The 17,940-nt window shown below is 40.8% G+C and overlaps 1 protein-coding gene across 2 annotated transcripts in view; it reads left to right on the top strand.

Moving 5' to 3' along the window:
• The window catches only part of XPO6 (exportin 6), a 56,171-nt gene that overhangs the window by 11,556 nt on the left and 26,675 nt on the right, over positions 1-17,940 (top strand). For both annotated transcript variants that reach the window (XM_074919467.1, XM_074919466.1), the window contains exons 2-6: positions 5,376-5,466; positions 6,832-6,944; positions 10,049-10,246; positions 12,885-13,044; positions 13,454-13,531. In XM_074919467.1, the coding sequence (XP_074775568.1) occupies positions 5,376-5,466; positions 6,832-6,944; positions 10,049-10,246; positions 12,885-13,044; positions 13,454-13,531 (640 nt within the window). The remainder of the gene's footprint in view (positions 1-5,375; positions 5,467-6,831; positions 6,945-10,048; positions 10,247-12,884; positions 13,045-13,453; positions 13,532-17,940) is intronic.

Genomic DNA, 17,940 nt, shown 5'->3' with positions numbered 1-17,940 from the left:
CTTGCACTAGTGATGGTAGGAGATATGGTGGGTAGGAAGGGGATGTAGAAGCAGGCTCAAAAAAATTAGGCAGCCAGGGCTGTGCTGATGAAAGATCTCCATTTGCTATTGATGTATGGTGTAGGGAGGCTTTATGGGCTGGTAGGTGTTAGATACAGTGTGGAAAGTGCTTCAGCAGTGCAGGTATTGAAGGGAGGGATGGAACAAGAGTGGGTGTCTGAATTCAGAACATGATGGGGTGCAGAGGGGTGGTGAATAACAACTCCCTAACAGAAAGAGATCCTGTCCTCTTTATTTAAAGAGTAGAGATGTTGAAGGGGGTTTAGATCTGCGGTGAGGGCGTCTGGGGTTCAGTGGTGCAACTGTTTTTTCCTTTCTGCCATCAGTGGTGCAAGTGTTTTTCCTTTCTGCCACCGAAGGAGGTGTTTTTAACGTTCAGTGTGGTGTAAAATCCATTCTTCCACGTCAGAGGAAGGTGTTCCAGTGCTGCCTGAAGGATGGTTGAAGTCACATTGGTAATGTTGCAGCTGCAATTAACATCTTACTAAAAAAAGCTTTGTAGAGGGATTACCTTAATTTTATCTTGGAGCGATATCCATTTCCAAACACATTAGAAAAAAATCAACAGACATAACCCTCCTCTTACAGTCGTCATCAGTCTGAGTTGCTGTATTTAGAGCATCATTTGTATGATCGATGCTCTACTGAGCTGTTAATAGCAAACATTAAAAGGTTAACAGCTTGTGTTTTTATGGCAAAGCATTAGAGAGAAGCTTTCCTCTAAAAGGAACAATAGCTTTAGAGAACATAAAATGAAGTAAAAAGATAAGTAGTGAACTCTAAATGAACGCACTTTTGGAGAAAATTGAAATAGCTTTATAAAGCACTTTTGTATTTTCCAGAATGATCGGGTACTATGCAAATGAAAATTAGTGTTATATCTTCTATTGAAGTAAATGCACAATGTCTAAATAGCAATCTAAAAATCGTTCCACAGTTACTTGCCAGAGTTGGATGAGTAACGTGTCCTATCTGAATGCTTTAGTCACAGGCTACAGGCTAAACCGAACTTGTTATGGAGTCCTGGTTTAAGCAGCAAGGTGCAAAGATTTTGTTTCTCTAGAACCTCGTTGAGGTGCACTGAACTGGAGCTTGAACAGACTAAAATGCAGTAAGTTAGCACCCATTAATACTTTTTTCCTTGATCAACAGAAATCAGTTAATGGCTCTTGCATCTTAAAATGAACAATAGCCCTGAAATCAGCTGGTACATCCAGGTTTTATAGATCCTTCTTTGGTCGATGAAGAATGTCTTCAAATGTGCAAGTTTTTGGTAGCAAATATCATTTCTGTCAATACAGAAAGCTATAGTCTCAGCTGTGAATCTGTCACTTTTCTGGTTGTATGAGACTGCTATTAAAGGTTGGAGTTCATAGATAAATGGTATGAGTAAGCAGCTACATGCCTCTAGTTTGATAACTGTTAATGAAACACCCTTAGCAAACTTTAAGGAGCCAAAAATGGGGATGGTAAGGATGTAGATTGACAGTGACGCTCTCCCACGCTGATCCGTAACAAGTCCACAAACAGCAGATTTGGGGCAGACCTGATGCTTGCGGGATCCATGCAGCACAGCAGCACGTAACAGCACCTATTTTGGGGAGAATCAGCTATGACACATCTCTCCATGTTATCTTGGAAACGATTTCTAGGTCAAAATGCAGATGTCCTACTGGAATGTAGGAATCTGTAGCTGTTAGTGCACTAGCATTTAGACCTACTTACTTACTTTCATGTATCACTGACTTGTTCACCTAACCAGGCTGTGACTGAGGATGTCATCTTTGGCTGAAGGATCTGATGAATCTGGCAGCTGAGGTCCTCCTGGTGGTAGCTTGCAGGTCTGAGCTCAACCATAGCATTTTGGGCAATCGGAAGCAGTGGAGGTAGTGTGGATGGTGGCATGTCAAATCTTTACTATTTTTAGTGAATTGCAAAGGCTTTCATGGTAAAAAGCTCACATGACCTGCTTTGCAAATAGCATTCATGGAACTGAGTATTTTTTTTCTTAAATGCTTGAGTGAAGAGAGCAAACTGCATTTCCTGGCAGTTTGATTGAGCCCTGAGTAGCCTGAGACATTGTAGGTGGAGAGGTCAGATTTTACAATTTGTGAAAACGAGTGAGAAGTATTTCTGATTTAATAGTTGACTGTTCTGTAATGCCTCATGAAGGTGAGGCAAATGGCCAGCCCTTACCCAGAAAGTCTGTAGTAAATTCTGCTAATGATGGTCCAGACTTCATGACATTCCTTGGAAAACCTTTCAAAATGAAATCTGCATATGACCCAGATGGCTGAATTTCAGACCAGAAAGTGAAATGAGTGCTGCTGGTGCTGACTGCCCATGGGGTTTGATCTTGTCTGGACTGTGTAGGACTGTGGCAGTTGTTGGTGTCTGTGTGTTGCTGCTTGGTATCAGGATTCATCGGCATTTCTGTTCACAGATCCTGGTGATACTTTTGTGTTCTTCAGTGTAGAGTAAACACCAAGCCCTAGAAGAAAGCAAACTGCATAATAATGTGAGCAATAATACTGAGGTGCAGCTGGAAATATTAGAGATGGGTACAGCTGCAGGTCCTACAAACAGCTCTACTTTTATTACAGCTGCAGTGGATAATCTACTTTCTGGGGTGTCTGGATATAGGTACAGTAAACTTCCTCTGCAGTTCTCCAACATCATGTGTCCTCGTTATCTCAGTGACCTAGTTATCAGAGCCTTTGCTTGAAAGGTGGGTGATTACATCATGCTTCAGGAATGGTTAACTTGAGGAACACCCAGAGGCATTAGCAAATGCAAAACCCTGCTCTACCTTTTAAAGTCCTGCCAATAACTAGAAGGGGGTACACTTGGTGTGGCCATCAGATAGCATCTGGGGGAAGACCTGGGAGGCTCTGGCCTTTGCAGAGCCTGTTGCAGGCTGGGTTTTGATTACTGCAGTTTATGCGACCGCACCTTCATTTGGCCAAACCTCTGAAACAGCCAGTAGAAGGCAAATAAGAGAAGAAAACAATCTCTGAGGTCACCCTGTTTCTTGCTGCCCAAGTTAGCCTTGGATTCTGGCCAGCCTGGGCTTTTTACATAAAATGCTTGTGTTGTGCTCTCTGTTTTCTTCTTTGCTTTTGACACGTTGAACATTGTGGTGGTGGTGTTTTTATATAAAAGATTAAGCATGAGCCTAGGAGTATGCTCTGTGATCTTTAAAATCTCAGTGCCAAGGCAGTTTCAAATTGGTGAAAGGCATGTCAGTTGTTCAAGATTTATGAGAACTCTGCAGTTTATTTCCAAAAGTAGGAAATAAATCTTGAATCTTGGGAAAAAAGACTTAGCTACTATTCCTGAAGGAGGATGGAATTAACTATATGAAAAAGATTGAGCCCTGCAATTCCTTTGTGAAGAGCTAACGCTTCTCCGTAAATTGAAGTGAGGGTGGAGTGGGAGAACAGTCCTTCTTACAGAGGGATTTGTATCTAATTGATTGGCCCAACATTTGGAAACTCTTCTTTGGGTGTTTGGCATTAGAAACTGCTGGTGAGACTTACTCTGCATTGAGCAGCAGAGAAGTAAACTGCAGGGATTTATGAAACTGTTGGATATGTATGTCTGGATCTGGTTGTGAGGAACTTGCAACAGTGTGCAATGTCCCAGAAAGAAATGCATAGAAATGGTAGTGTGGTTATATCCTAATGGCATTGAGGACTCCACAATTTTTTTTTATTTTTTTTTTAATGAGGCTCTTATCCACAGTGTTGCTGTTATCTGGGAAATGGTGACTGGCAGGAGGAGGAGACTGGTGGCTGAAGGGCTGGCTTCAAGGGGAAGTTTGCAGTGCAAGGGACTGTTTGCAGAAACCATGTATAAATGGATTAAAAAGTGATAATGGGTGCTTGATCTTGCTTAAGCTGGCAAAGTGGCTTTGATTTGATTGTGGGTTATTTCAAGCCAATTTCCCACTAACAATGTTTCTTGCTAAAATAGTCTTTGCTTTCTAGAGCAGGTCTTTAAAAAGAAAAAAAAAAAAGGAAAAGGGGGAAGGAAGAGGAAAGGTAGGATGAAATTCAGTATTTCTTTAAGTAATTGAAAATGCATGGTGTCCTACAGAGCATCCATTTCCATTTGTTTGGACAGCAGAGCTGAATTTGTCTTCCCATGCTGTTGAGTTGTCAGGTCTCTTGGGGGGTTAATCCAAGCCCAGGCTGTTTGAGGAGGGTCTCCTGCTGCTTGGCCCTGTGGTGGTCCTTGGGGAAACTGCTGTACATGGAAATGGGAACTAGCAGAAGCCTATCGCATTCCTGCAAGTTGTCTTGCTTGTTCATCTTTTCACGGAAGACTACCAGTCTTGGTTTTTGTTTCTGTTTTTATTTTTTTTGAGGCGGAACTTTCAGTTTTCTTTAATGTTTTACTGTGTTCCTGTGCAGAGGAACGTCGGGGTTTGAATCTTGATGCATGTATTATTGATAGCATGCACTGAAAACGTTAGAGGAATGACTAATAGCATGGTCCATACTGTAGCAGTACTGTTTTCTAAAGCTATCCGTTATCCAGCTTAGACTAAGGGAAGCGTGGTGCAGCTAGAGAGGCTAAGCTCGGTGATGAGTTGTTACTAGAATAAAATCATCCCAGCTCCAGATTGTTGCAAAACTATAGTAACCTTGCAGTGGCTGTATACGAATTCTGATAGTCTTTTTAGGACTTACAAACACTGAGCTATGAATTCCAATAATAAAAGCTAAATTTGGGGATGGAGGGATGTTCTTGAATCAAAATGCTGAATACTTGTATATTGCTTTTCAGAGTGCTGGAAATTTCTTAATCTTTTGAGCTGCTGCTTCCTGAGCACCTTTGGTGTTGGAGGTTGGCAGCATGTCACAGTGGCACCAAGGCAAAGATAGGATAGGTGTCAGGAATCCTCTCAAACTTCATGCTGCCCGTGCTATTGCTGTATTTATTATCTCTAAACACCTGAGAGTATCTTCACCTGAACTTGCTGTATTTGTGAGAATTATTTAACAAGGACAAGCTAACTTAAAAATGCTAAATGCTGCCAAAAAAAAAAAGGAAATGACTCGTATTGTTTTCATTAGTTAATGCAGCTGAGGAAGTGGTCCTTCATGTCCAAAGCTTTCACTTGCTGTGGACAAATCTTGTTGCTACTTGATGCGATGAGCAGTTTAAATTCCAATTATTTTGCCTTCCACCTGGACTTCGAGCTCCTATTGGTTTTTGGGTCCATGTGTGACATGAATGATACTAACCTCTTGAGTGCAAGTCAGAGTGGAAGTTAGTTTTAACTCTTTCCTTTTAACTGTTGTTCCCAGGCATCTGAAGAGGCCTCGCTACGGGCTTTGGAGAGTCTAATGACAGAGTTTTTCCACAATTGCACAACGAATGAGCGGAAACGCGAGATAGGTGAGTTCATGCCACTTCTGAAGGATGGTCCCCTTTGCTTTCTGCTGCCTGCAGGCCACAGCAGAGGTGACTTGGTTATGTTAAATATAGCGGATGAAAGTGCTCTATCTGATCTCATGCTGGCATCTTAGCCTCTCCTACTTAAGTATGAACTTGCAGTAAAGGCTTACATAGGTTTGGCTTTCGGAGAATCCATGGCAAGTCCCATAGATAATTAATATGTCAATAACTGTTTAACACTGGGAGCATGGAGATGTAGTATTTTATTAAGGGTAGTAAGTTGGTTAGGGTAAGAGAAGGATGTTATGGGTTTATTTCTGTCTGTACATAGTTGAATTACATGTCCTAGAAAACCTCTACCTTCTGCCTAGAGATGAAGCATGAACTTCAGGTTTTTTCAGCATTAAGAAGGGAAAGCAGAAGATGGTTCTAGTTAATGTGAAATGACAAGTAGGAATAAACAGTGAGGTTGCATTTTGGCCGGTGTTATTAAACATGTCTTTCTGAAAACCAGCAGAGATCTTATAGGTGCTCTAAATTAGCTTCTTGCATCTGTGGTTAAGGGCTGTAAATAGGCAGTTTGCTTTTATTCTCAAACTTCTGCCATCTCTAACTTCAGCGCCAAAAGTATGATCAGCATGAAATACTTCTCCCAGAAATCTGGTAAAATAAAGAATAAGCAGCTAGGCAAGTTTTTTTTTTACCTATTATGGAGATCTCCTGCTGTGGGAAAGGTAAAAGCCTTCGACATCCCCTGTTTTCCTGCTTAAGTTGCAGGAAAGAAACCAATTGATTAAAGCTTAAAAGACTAGCCTGTGAAACAGCCCTTGCAGCTTTCCCATACCGTATGGTATGTAGTCACTTGGTGTGAGATGACCAAATCCTGTACCTGAGTGTTGGGAGAGGTTTTTGATATGCTGACCTACAGCAAAGTCAATGGCTCTTGGAGCAATTGGATTAAAACAAGGGTGTTTTATAATGCTCTGTGTGATCTCAGGTACTCCTCGTCTTTCACAATGACCTGGTATCCCAACATTTGACTTTTGTAGATAAAACATTAATGCTTGTAGTATAATTTTTGTGATTTGTTTTAATATTCAGCTATTGGTCTGGTGTAAATTTATGTCAAAACTGTATTCTAAGATGACATACCTATTTTGTTTTCATTAAAGACTATTGTTAGATTGCTTTTAATAATTAGGAGTGTGATTTTATTTTTTTCCCTCCTCCAGGTTGAGTCATTCCCTGAACATGGTGGTTTTTTCATACTCAATGTGTTATTGTGCTATCAGTATACATTATGTTATGGATTTGTCTATAGCTTAAGAATTTTAATGTCATTTTAAAATATTTTTCTTTTTTCAGAGGAGCTTTTGAATAACTTTGCCCAGCAGATAGGAGCCTGGAGATTCTGTCTGTATTTCCTGTCAAGTACAAGAAATGACTATGTAATGATGTACAGTTTGACCGTGTTTGAGGTAAGATGTGTACTGTTGCCTGCTCAGTGCATTTTCTGTCTGGTGCAGTTTTATATGGCAATCGATTTTATTTGAAAATGTTTGTCTAAAATGGCAGTCCTAGTAAGTACGGTGATAAAGGGTGCTTTTATTGCTCTCTCCTGGAGAGGTTGCTTAATGGCAGGCTAAGAGTAGGAGAATATGAATCTTTGTACACAAATTGAAGAATTAATTTCTTGGCTTCTCTAAGTACAAATTACCTACAGTTTCAGAGGCTGCTTGAGTTTTCCGCACAATGCTTTTAAGAGTGTTATTGCTTTTATATTCTTTTTATGGTAAGAGATAATGTACATGATTACCTGATACTAGCTACTGCAAACTTTAATGCTAAGGGGGAAGACAAAGTTGCTTTTATTTTTCTGACATCTCATAGTTGTGGTTGATGCTCTTGAACTGCATCCTGCAAGCTTATGTGCTGGTTGTAGACAGGTAAGGTCTGTTTTAGAAGACCACGTCCCACTCTTTACCTATTTATAAAAGAACCAAGTTATGGTTAAAAGCCTAAATATTGATTTGTGTATCTGCTGGAAGAAACAGAAGTATTCTGTGAACAGCTCTGTTTTATCAGCTGATTTCTCATTGACCAGTGCAGTCTTTCTCTAACAATATTCTGGGGTTTGGTCAATGTCACCCCTCACCCTGGTCTGTTTGTGACCTTTGCATTGTGTTCTTGGCTGGGTTGGCAGTCTGAGCTGTGCTCCTAAATCAGAGGGGGTTTATATCCTTTGCCAGTAGGCCACTTTTTAGATAGAGCAAACGGCTCTATTCTTAAAAGTTGTGTTGTTTTGACAGATCATCCACATTGCTGTTGTTGACTTCTTCACTTAAAATATTCACTTTATTTATCTGAGGTTGCACAGGGAGTCTGGACTCAATCTGCAAACTGAATCTGGTTTGCCTTCCTCTCAAAAAGCAATAATCATGACAAGTGGTATGAGAGTTGTTCCATGCTCTGGGGATGGGTGTCACACTGCAGCCTGCAATAATTAAACTGATTTTCATGAGGAGGAAAACATGTTTGATTGCTGCTGCTCTGGAGGGGGAAAAAAAAAGTGGTACTGCAAAAAATAACTGTGCCCAGAACTAAGTGGAACAAAGAAATCACTGTTCAAGTATAAAGTAAGAGACATGAGTCCACAGCTCAGCTGAGAGATTAGGATCTCTCCATTGAGGAGCTTCAATTTCCCAAGTTAACTACTGTAGTGCTGTGCATTCAACTGGTCCTCACAGCTGTAGTCTGTCATAGTTGCAACTTCATCAGTCTTCAACTGTCTGTGAGTACTGAATGTCAGTAAAAGTGTATGTATAAACACAAGGATCATTCCCAAAACTTCCTGAGAATGTTGTATTTTCTAGAATGTCTAGGAACATTGGATCTGGAAAAAAAATCCTCATGGCCCCCTTCCAGATGAACTGACTTCAATTCTTGCTTTTGGAAAATAGAGCATCTTACTGAAAACATTTCACAGGTGGAAGAAGCTGCCACTTTCAGGTCAAATGATTAGAACAAAACTCAGCGAGCGTTAAAGCATGACTATTAAAGCTGAAGCATCTTCCGGTTTTATTGGGGCTTCTGAAACTCTTGTTCTGAACTTGCATGGAGGAGCTCTCACTTGGTTGGGTCGTTGTGGTTTTTAAACAACACTTCTGGATCTTTTCTGTGAGAACTCAAAAAGCAATTTCTTTGAGGAACTTAATATATAAACATACCTCTGTACCTCTACACTGAACTCATATCTGTGTACAGTACGTCTGTACTGCGAATTGGATCTGCTTTGACTATAAATAATCTTCCACTTTCTGCAAAAAACCCTTTGCAGTATCTCCTGCTTTTGGTTCTCCAAGCTATATGCCTTCAGATGGGTACAGACATTGCCTCAGTAGCAGGCCTTCTCCGTTATCCTGAGAGGCTCAGCTCCTAATGCTTCAGAGCCCCTAAATGGGATCGTAGTGTGGTAGGGAAGCAATTTGCAGCTCTGTTGCCTTACGGATTTTGTCTGGCTTTAAGTGGACTAAAAGGTTTCTGTTAAAGTGGTGCCCTGTCACTGCAAGGCAGTCACCCTGGCGGCAACCTTCCAGCTTAGTTTCAGGGGACCTGGGTGGCATCAGAGTCATCTAAAACCAAACTTGTTTCCCCTCTTTTTTTCCCTGATTCATACAAGGCTATGCTTCCCCCTTTAGAGGGAAAATCTAGGTGTCCAGGGTTAAAGATAGTGGAAACCCTTTATATGCATGCTAGATAGTTCTGCTTGACCCAAAACTAGTTTAAATGGTAACGTGCTGGTTGCTGTCACTTGTCAATTAGTAGAAATGGTGGTGTATTCAAAGAGATAATGGTAGTAATTTCTGGGGCATTGAAACCCATCTTTTGTGAAACTCTGATGTTGGAGGACTTCTGCAAATCTGATATGCTTGTGATGGGGGTGGTTTTTTTGGGTTTTTGTTAAGCTCATCCCTGTACACTGTGTGGCTTGTAAGACACAAGCTCAGTGAGTTTTGTTCAGCAGCTTGAGCCATCGCTGTCTTTGGTTGCCCGAGTACCCATTAGGCAGCAAAGCTTATTCCAAGTTTGTGATGTAGGGCAGTGCCCTCTATTAAGCTGCTCCTGTTCTGCCTAACTTAGTTTGCACACGTTCACCTCTACATGTTATTAAAGATGTCAGGGTTGGTACTGGACTGCCGAGCAATTTCAAGCATCTTAAATTTCAGCTCTTTGCCCAGCAAGCCTGTGTCAGAGCTCTGACAAAAGAGAAACATCTTCTGTTCGACCTGCTAATACTGGCTTGTTTCCTTATCTGCAGGTCTGCCCACGGCAGCAGAGGAGGTTGAACTGCATCAAATATAGGTGCTTAAGTTTTTAACTGACCAGACTTGGTCAGTGAGAGACCTGGATAGATTTGAAAGCTACAGCCTTTTCCTTTACAGGGTAATCCTGGGGCATAAGATGCAGCAGCTCCTCTGCCTGGTGCTTTGTCCCTGCATTGCATGTTGACATTCTCTCACTGTTTAACTTCAGTGAAGCATGTCCAAGATGAGCTCATTTGGGAGGTCTGTTTCTTTTCCAGAACCTAATTAACAAGATGTGGCTTGGGGTCCCATCTCAAGACAAAATGGAGATCCGCAGCTGCCTGCCCAAGCTCCTTCTAGCTCACCATAAAACTCTGCCTTACTTCATCAGGAACAAACTCTGCAAAGTCATTGTGGATATTGGCCGGCAAGACTGGCCAATGTTCTACCATGACTTTTTCACTAACATCTTGCAGGTAAGAAGTTTCTAAAGAGAACTCTTGGTTTCATTTTACCAGAAATGTTATCTTGTTTCCTTGCCTAGTGACAAAGATGAAATAATTACATGAAAAACAAAGTTGCTTCTTAAATTTCTTTGTTTAATTTTGTAAGTAACCCTTAGCTTCCTACATGTTACACTTTTTTCCCTAGTGTAACAAGCTTTTTGACAAAGGAACTATACTATGCAACAAGTATCAAATGCACTTTGAATTTTAAATATTTAGGAGTGGTTGAAACTGGAGGGGTTGTGGGTTGTTCTTGAAAGAAAAAAGTCAGTGAAACTGTGAATGCATCACTGGATGATTCTCAAAAGTGAAGTTTCTGAATGTGACTGTTGGAGATTTTTCACCTAACAGCCAAAGGTACCCTAAAATCTTTGGCACCTCATCATGTAAAGTCACTGATGGAAGGTTGTTGCTGTGTTTAAGAGGGTTCTTGCAGGAGGACTAGAGTATGTATTTGAGGATCCTGGCTGAGACATTGCCTTTACTTGGAATGTGGTTGTAATTCAGCATCTTCACAGTAAAGCCTGAGCCAGGCTAACAGGACACTGCTGCTGCAGCCTAACTAGGCTGGTGCAAACCTCCTCTTTTGGCTAAGAGTACTTTGTTTCCAGTTCTCTTAAAATTGTTCATAATTGGCTTAACTGAGTGTATACTGAAGGTCTGCACAGCCTTTTTCTCCTGACATAATTACATGGTTTGAATGAAGCTATGCCCACAGACAAGCCACAGGGCAGTTATTAAAAAAAAAAAAAAAAAATCCCTGAGTGTCAGGAGGTTATTTAAGACAAATGGATCTAGTATTAATTGTAAAATTTAAAAAATGCTGACTTGGCATACAGAGCTTGTTACTAACTGGTGTAATCTCTTTCAGATAGCTTTTTGTAATCATGTAGTGTGACATGCTGCAATTTTTTCCTGAATTGTCAATTTGGCAATAAGTACTCTTGAGACCCCTGTCTACACTTATCATTTTGGCTTTCGTTTCACCTGGATATGCAATTGTATTTATGAGCTTCTACTTGCTTTTCAAGCACTTTGGAGATTATTTTAAGTGATTGCAGAGCCCGCTTTGGGTATCTATTTTTCCTTAAGCCTCTCCTTGTGAGCTGAGCTTCAGAGGGAAATGTTCCCATAAATAAATTTCTATAGCAGACACCTTCCTAAAATGTTCAGAGAAAATGGAAGAAAAACACCAATACTGAACTTTAAGACCTCAAAATAAAGAGTAGCAGCACAGGAGCAAAATGACTTGCTTTTTAGAGTTGCAGATGAGTCCTCAAGACTTCTGAGATAATTTCAAGCAACTGCTTGATTCTTTAGCATTAACTTGTATCCCAGTACCCTAAGTAGTCTCTAAAACTTTTATTGAGCCATGGGAGGGGTAGAAAAGAAAAGGAACTGGGACTATTGTATTGTCATTATGCAAACTAAATAATTATACATAGAAAGTGCTACTTTTTTAGAGGTATGAAGTTTGTTTAACGTTACTGAAGTGCTGGTGCATGTTATTGCTGAACTTCTTGGTATTCTTACAAAATGTTCTGAGAGATGTTAAGTCTCTTTGCAATTTACTAACGAGTTGTGTATTTCATTTAATTTTCTTTTTTAGCTATCTGCTCTTGTATAGTTATGCTTCCTTTCTGAAAGTCAGTGTTCATGTAGAGTAAGAGCTTTTAGATGAGCTTCTTCCCCACCACATATTTCACCAAACTGTGTAGCCTTAGCAGTGTTAACTCAGCATGTCTCTAGTTTGGTGAGTCAAGGAGATTAGGACTGAGGTCGGCTGTGTTACAGAATTTATGACTGCAAGGTTTACTTGTAGTAATTGTGATTGGCTTTAGGCTTTTTCTCCCAGAGGGAGTAATGCATAAATTGTTGGATGTTCCAGGTCAACAGAGAAAAGCAGCATTGAATTTCAGCTGAAAATAAAACTTTGCCCCACTTGGATATCTTTAATATCCCAGTGGCTAATGAAGGCAAAAATCATTGCTTTCTCTGGTCCTATTGTGTGTTCTGGCTGTGGTGGAAGTCACTCTTTTTAGAGTAAACATGATTTCCAGTTTGAGATGCAATACAGATGCAAGGAGAGGTTGTATCCCTTAGCTGTGTTCCTGTCTCATCAGGTATTGGCTTGCAGTTCTTTGGATGGGAAGGGATGGACTTTTTAATGGGAAACTGCTTGGCTGAGGGTGTAGGCTCCTGACCTGAGCGTGGCTGCAGTGGCAGCCTTGTTACACGGTGAAACTGCTGGTGCTGAGGCAATTCTCAGAAGTGGTGATGTCAGCAGAAGGCAGTAAACAGAAGGAACAAACTGTTACTGGTAAACATGCTGGAACAGAGAATGTGTGCAATGACATTATGAAAGCTCTCTTGAAACCCCAAGGATTCCCATGGTACTTGAACTGTTGCAACATCGTAGATGAATGTCTCAGAAAATCTAATATTTGCAGTTCTCCTTCAACATGTAGCACTACAAACTGTGGGAACTGATACTCCCTCAGTCTTGAAGAGCTTGTAAACTGCTCATAGTGTCCTAATCCCCTGTTTGTCAGTTGATAGTTTTGCAGAATGTTATCATCACATGTTGCATTCATTTGTTTCTTCTCAGTTAATTCAGTCTCCTGTGACCACTCCTCTGGGACTGATCATGTTGAAAACTACTTCAGAAGAACTGGCATGTCCGCGGGAAGATCTTAGTGTAGCCCGGAAAGAAGAGCTACGCAAGCTGCTTCTAGACCAGGTGCAGACAGTGCTTGGGCTCCTCACAGGTATGAGTTACTGCACTTGCAGTGCTGAAACAAATGTCCTTTGCCACCCTGAAGCTGCTAACAAGCTTGCCCATTCTGGGTTCAGTGCAGCAACATGTGGGTGATGTGGTGGCTGCTTGTGCAGTCTGAATGCTCAACTCTACCCGTAGGCATTTGGGTCAGCTTGCTATGAAACAAGCTTGTATAGCAGAGCAGCTGTATAGCTACCTATGTCCCCCTCTTTATGAAGAGAGAATGAGATTGTGTGTGTAAGCACTTTGCAATTTCTTTGGGCTCACTAAGAGAAGACAGTGTTCACTGTCAGAGCACTAAAGATGTGTTCTGCCAAAGTTCTCTTGCAGTCTCCAGTGTGTTTGTCAGATCAATCTGTCTTTTAGCAGGCTGTTCTGAAAAATATCTCTCTGGCCAGGTATTTTGGAGAGCATCTGGGACAAGCACAGCGTTACTGCTGCCACTCCACCACCATCCCCAACTTCAGGAGAAAGTGGTAAGGATGGCTAAAGCTACAAGATTATATTTCCATCTACTTAAACTTGCAATATCAGTCATAGATTATTTTTTTTTTCTGTCTAACCTCTTGTAATAACGTTTTCTTAGATCTTTTATAGGCCAACAAATTTCTGGTCAGAAAGAAAAACCTTACATAAAGAAGCAATTCCCACTGCAGGGCTCACTAAAAGTGCCACCACATTGAAAAGTGCACATATAGCTTCTTGTAGTCCTCAGATGGTAAAAAAACTTCTGAAGTGTCAGTGCAAAATGTTCTAGTGTCAGTGGGTTGGCATTGTCCACTATGAATTCCAGCTGTAACCACATTAAGGCTTCTGTTTTGCTCCACTCTGGCTTTTAACTTCATTTAAAAAAAAAGTGGCTAGGACTTTGTGTGTATGTATGTTGTAAAAGTTTTTCTTCTACGTATTCCTGTTAGTCTTTTGCATGTGTGTTTCTGATATAAACTCATTTACATATATATTTCTTAGTTACCCTTAAAATAGAGGGTTTATTTCTATGTCCTTGGCACACATTTCAGTGACCCTGTTAAGGCTAAATAGGGGACACCCCAGGCATAATACTGATCTTGATGGCTGCCAGTTTATCTTGTGCCATGATTTAACATGGGTTGTTGTTACATTCACCTCACCCAGGCATTGTCCAGCAGATTGTGGTGTCTTAGTTCCTCCTTCTTGGAAAACAAAGCAAGAAGAAATACCATGATGCAGTGAAATCAGTATGTTGTCTGATCTTGGCTGTCTGCTTTTAACAAGGAAAAGAAGGGCTTATGGTCTGGAAACCTGTAATAATACAGGAGAAGATTAAACACTTGTGTATCTGATATTGCTTTCTCCAGGGTCATACGGTTGCCGGGTTGGGCTTGGTGTAGTGTGTTCTGTGAGTCAACAAAATTATATGAGGTACCTTTATCTCACTTGTCTTTCAGACCTTAAACAGTTAATTGAGAGTTGCAGATCACTTCCTTGTGGCCAGATTGCACCAGTCAGCTTTAGACAGCTGCCTGTGATAAGCTTTTGGTAATGTTCTGGTTAGTGTTAAAACTTCCACATTTAAGTTTGGGCAGAATTTCAAGTGCTTCTTTCCTGTAGAAGAGGTTAAGACACTTTTATATTTATGTACAAAACAAACTTAAATGGGAAGAAATATTTCCTTGTTTTTTGGGGAGGGTGTGTGGATTTTGCTGTAGCTAGCTAAAGTTGGGGGTGGGGGAAGAATATTAACAGAAAAGAACAAAACTATCAGTTGGCAAGAGTGAACTTGCTGCTTGGAGTGGGCAGGAGTGCCAGCTTCACCCACCCTGGCAGTAGGAGCCTCAGCACTTTAATGTTCAGTAAGATTGGGGTCTTGCACGGTAAAAAGCTGATTTATGTTAGTATCAGCTGTTGGTAGCAAGTGCCTCAGGGGCCAAGAATGATGCTGTATTTGTACAAACCAGGCTGAATTGCTGGGGGAGCCCAGGCGCACACTCGCAGATGCTGGTTAATGCACATCCATGGCCATGCCTGCAGGAGTGGTACTGCACTGTGCAGAGCAGGCTCCAGAGTTATATTGGAAAAAACTTAATGCTGGTTTGTTCTGAGGTGCTAACTCTGATGCAACGCGAGTTTTGTTGTCTAGACTTGTATTAAAAAAAATATAACTAATGGAACACATTCTGGGCTGACTGTCAGTGGAAGCCTGTTTGAGATGTCTTCTCAGTTCCTCAGTGAATCACTGGATGATGCTTGTGCCAGCGCACCCGTGCATTCACCTCGTGACTTTAGATCATATTTCTCAAAGTGAAAGTACACTGCATTTCTGTTCTGGGTCTTTCCATTCTCCCCTTTCAGGGAAAACTAACTTCTCAGCATATTTTCAAGATAATTGCTAGTAATTAAGACTACACTGACAGTTCCTTTAGAAGTTTAGGCCTAATTTCATTTGATCTTGCTTGTGTAAACTTGTTTATTTGAAGCTTTCTCTTGCTTTTTTTTTCCTGTGCTCTACCTTAACTACTGTCTCCGTGTTAAAAATGGTTGTGCTTCAGGTTCTTGAAGTCCAAAAAGAAGAGTGCTGAGCACTCCCCTCTTGTCCACTGCTTGCTTACTTTGTTTCGTGAAGGATTCTTTTTTTCTCTTGATTAACCAAATGTTCCTTGGGCCACTAATTGGTGAGATGATTGGTTGAAAGATTCACAGAGTAGAGTAAGAGCACTGGCAGGGTTTCTAACATGGAGACATTATGGGGCTTAAAGCTGGACACACAAGTTGGTAGCAGCAAGTGGCAGCTGTGGCATGGCACATCTTCTGGCCTTTATTTGCAGGCAGAGATGAATGCATGATTAGAAGGTGAACTATGGGACAAACATGGGTTTAGTGAAACTGCCATTAAATTCTGTGCTGGAGATGTTACTGTTTCTATATCCTTAAGATTTGTGAAATCTTAATCTGACAATTTTTTTTGCACACATATTGTTATATTTGAGTTTCATTCATACAGTAAAATATTCCTGTTTACTGCTGATACATGGTTTTGTTGTTTAGATGAGACCACCATGTCTTTACATTCAGGTGAAATTAAAGGTGTTCCAAAAGGCAAAATAAGCTTCAGAGTCCCTATAAATGTTTAATATCTTCTGTCCGAGCCAAAATTTCTTCAGGAACTTGGAAAACCTATGCTTCCTTTTTTGCAGAGGGAAGCAGAGTGAAATTGTTACTTGCAAGTCTTGCATAGTTTTTAAATAGCACTTGAAGACAATGTTAAACTCATTTCTCATACCACTTAAGCAAAAGAGCTTTGATAATGTCCTATGTTGGAACCATTTCAGTTATTGCATCTGTACAGAATTTACTCAGCAGTAATATCTCAGCCTCCAAATGTTGTATTTGCATGATTTGTAGCTTTTCAGGTGAGGAGTCCCTTCCCTAGGCATATTCACTCACGAATGGTTAACAAACGAGTAACAAAAATGTTTGCTGCTGCTTACTTCTGCAGAATAGCCTGATCCCAGCCCCTCCCTGAAAGTTTTCTCCTTTTGCGTGAATGCAGTTGATCCTGTAAACTTATCACCTGTTTGTAAAGACACAACTATAGCTTAGAATCCCTTAAACTTCAGTAATTTAACTGGATGCAGAGCACTCAGACCAACTGCTGCGAGTTACAGGGATCCAATTTACGGTTCCTGGTGTTGATGGATTAAAAAATGAGAATCTCTGCTTCTCATTGATTTTTGTGGAATTTGGAGTGGACATTTGAAAGAAGCATGTCTGCTTCTGTAAAAGCACAATGCAAACAGCTCTTGCACTGCGGCATATGTGTAGTTGTGAATGTTACCATGGGAGCTGCTTTAATATTAAGACCGAGTGCACGATTATCTAATTCAGCTGAAGTAGCCTTAAATTTCTGAAGTGGAGGAGAAAGAGACAACAGTAAGGTATGGTAGGGAGTTATGAATTTAGTGATGTAAGACACAGATCTTGATGAAAAATGGAGACTTAAGAGGAGTGTGTTCATCATGCATAATTTTGAGTACTTTAGAAATAGCTCAGTAGATCATACCTGTTATTTTCATACTACTAGTGTGTTGGGTCATTTCGCTTTCAAAAAAAATTACTCAGATTTTCTGTGGAGAACTTTAAATTCTGAAAGATAGCAAGTGCCTGTGGATTTCTAAAGGTGAAGAGACTATTTGTACTCCAAGAGGAGAAATGTATTGAATAACCTGGAGAAGGTGAATAGGTTTTCAGCACGTAGTCTGTGGAAACCTGCAAGTTAGTGGGCAGCTTCTGTGGGGAAGGGCAGCCTAGCTGGTGGTGTCCTCTTAGATTTCCATAAAGCTTTCAACAAGGCTTCTTGCTAAAAGCTTTTGAGAAAGCAAAGGTCATCAGGGATAAGGGAGTCTGTGAATTGTTGATTAATTGGTTAGAAGGGAGGAGATAAAAGGTAAGTGGAAGTGGTCCCCTCTTGCCATGAGGGGGGAGATCACCTGTGGAGTACTGCTTGGGACTGTGCTTGTGGCCATACTTGGTAGAGATTTGGGAAAAGGGCTCAGTAAAGGGACAAGGAGGCTTGCCAGTGGCACCAAGGTGGTCAGAATGGTGAGAGAAGGTATAGCTGAAGACCCACAGGAAGATCTTCCGTGTCTCTGGGCAAAAGGGAAGGTGAAACGCAATGCAGATAAGTATAGCCTGCATTTGATCAGGGAGGGCAATACTCATGCCAAGTCATGGGCTCCAAACTTGCCATCAGTATGCAGGATTAGCTTCTGAGCATTACACCAGATCATTCTACAAAAATTTTGGATCAGTAACAGTCAAAAATAGGTATCTGCTATGGTGCTGTATGGAATTAAGGTTAATCTACACCTTGAATAATGGCTGTGGTTCTGGTCTTCCTATATCAATA

The sequence above is a fragment of the Athene noctua genome, chromosome 15 (assembly GCF_965140245.1).
Source record: "Athene noctua chromosome 15, bAthNoc1.hap1.1, whole genome shotgun sequence".
Lineage (NCBI taxonomy): Eukaryota > Metazoa > Chordata > Aves > Strigiformes > Strigidae > Athene > Athene noctua.
Note: the sequence above shows the minus strand (reverse complement) of the source record. Positions and strands in the feature narration are given on the sequence as shown.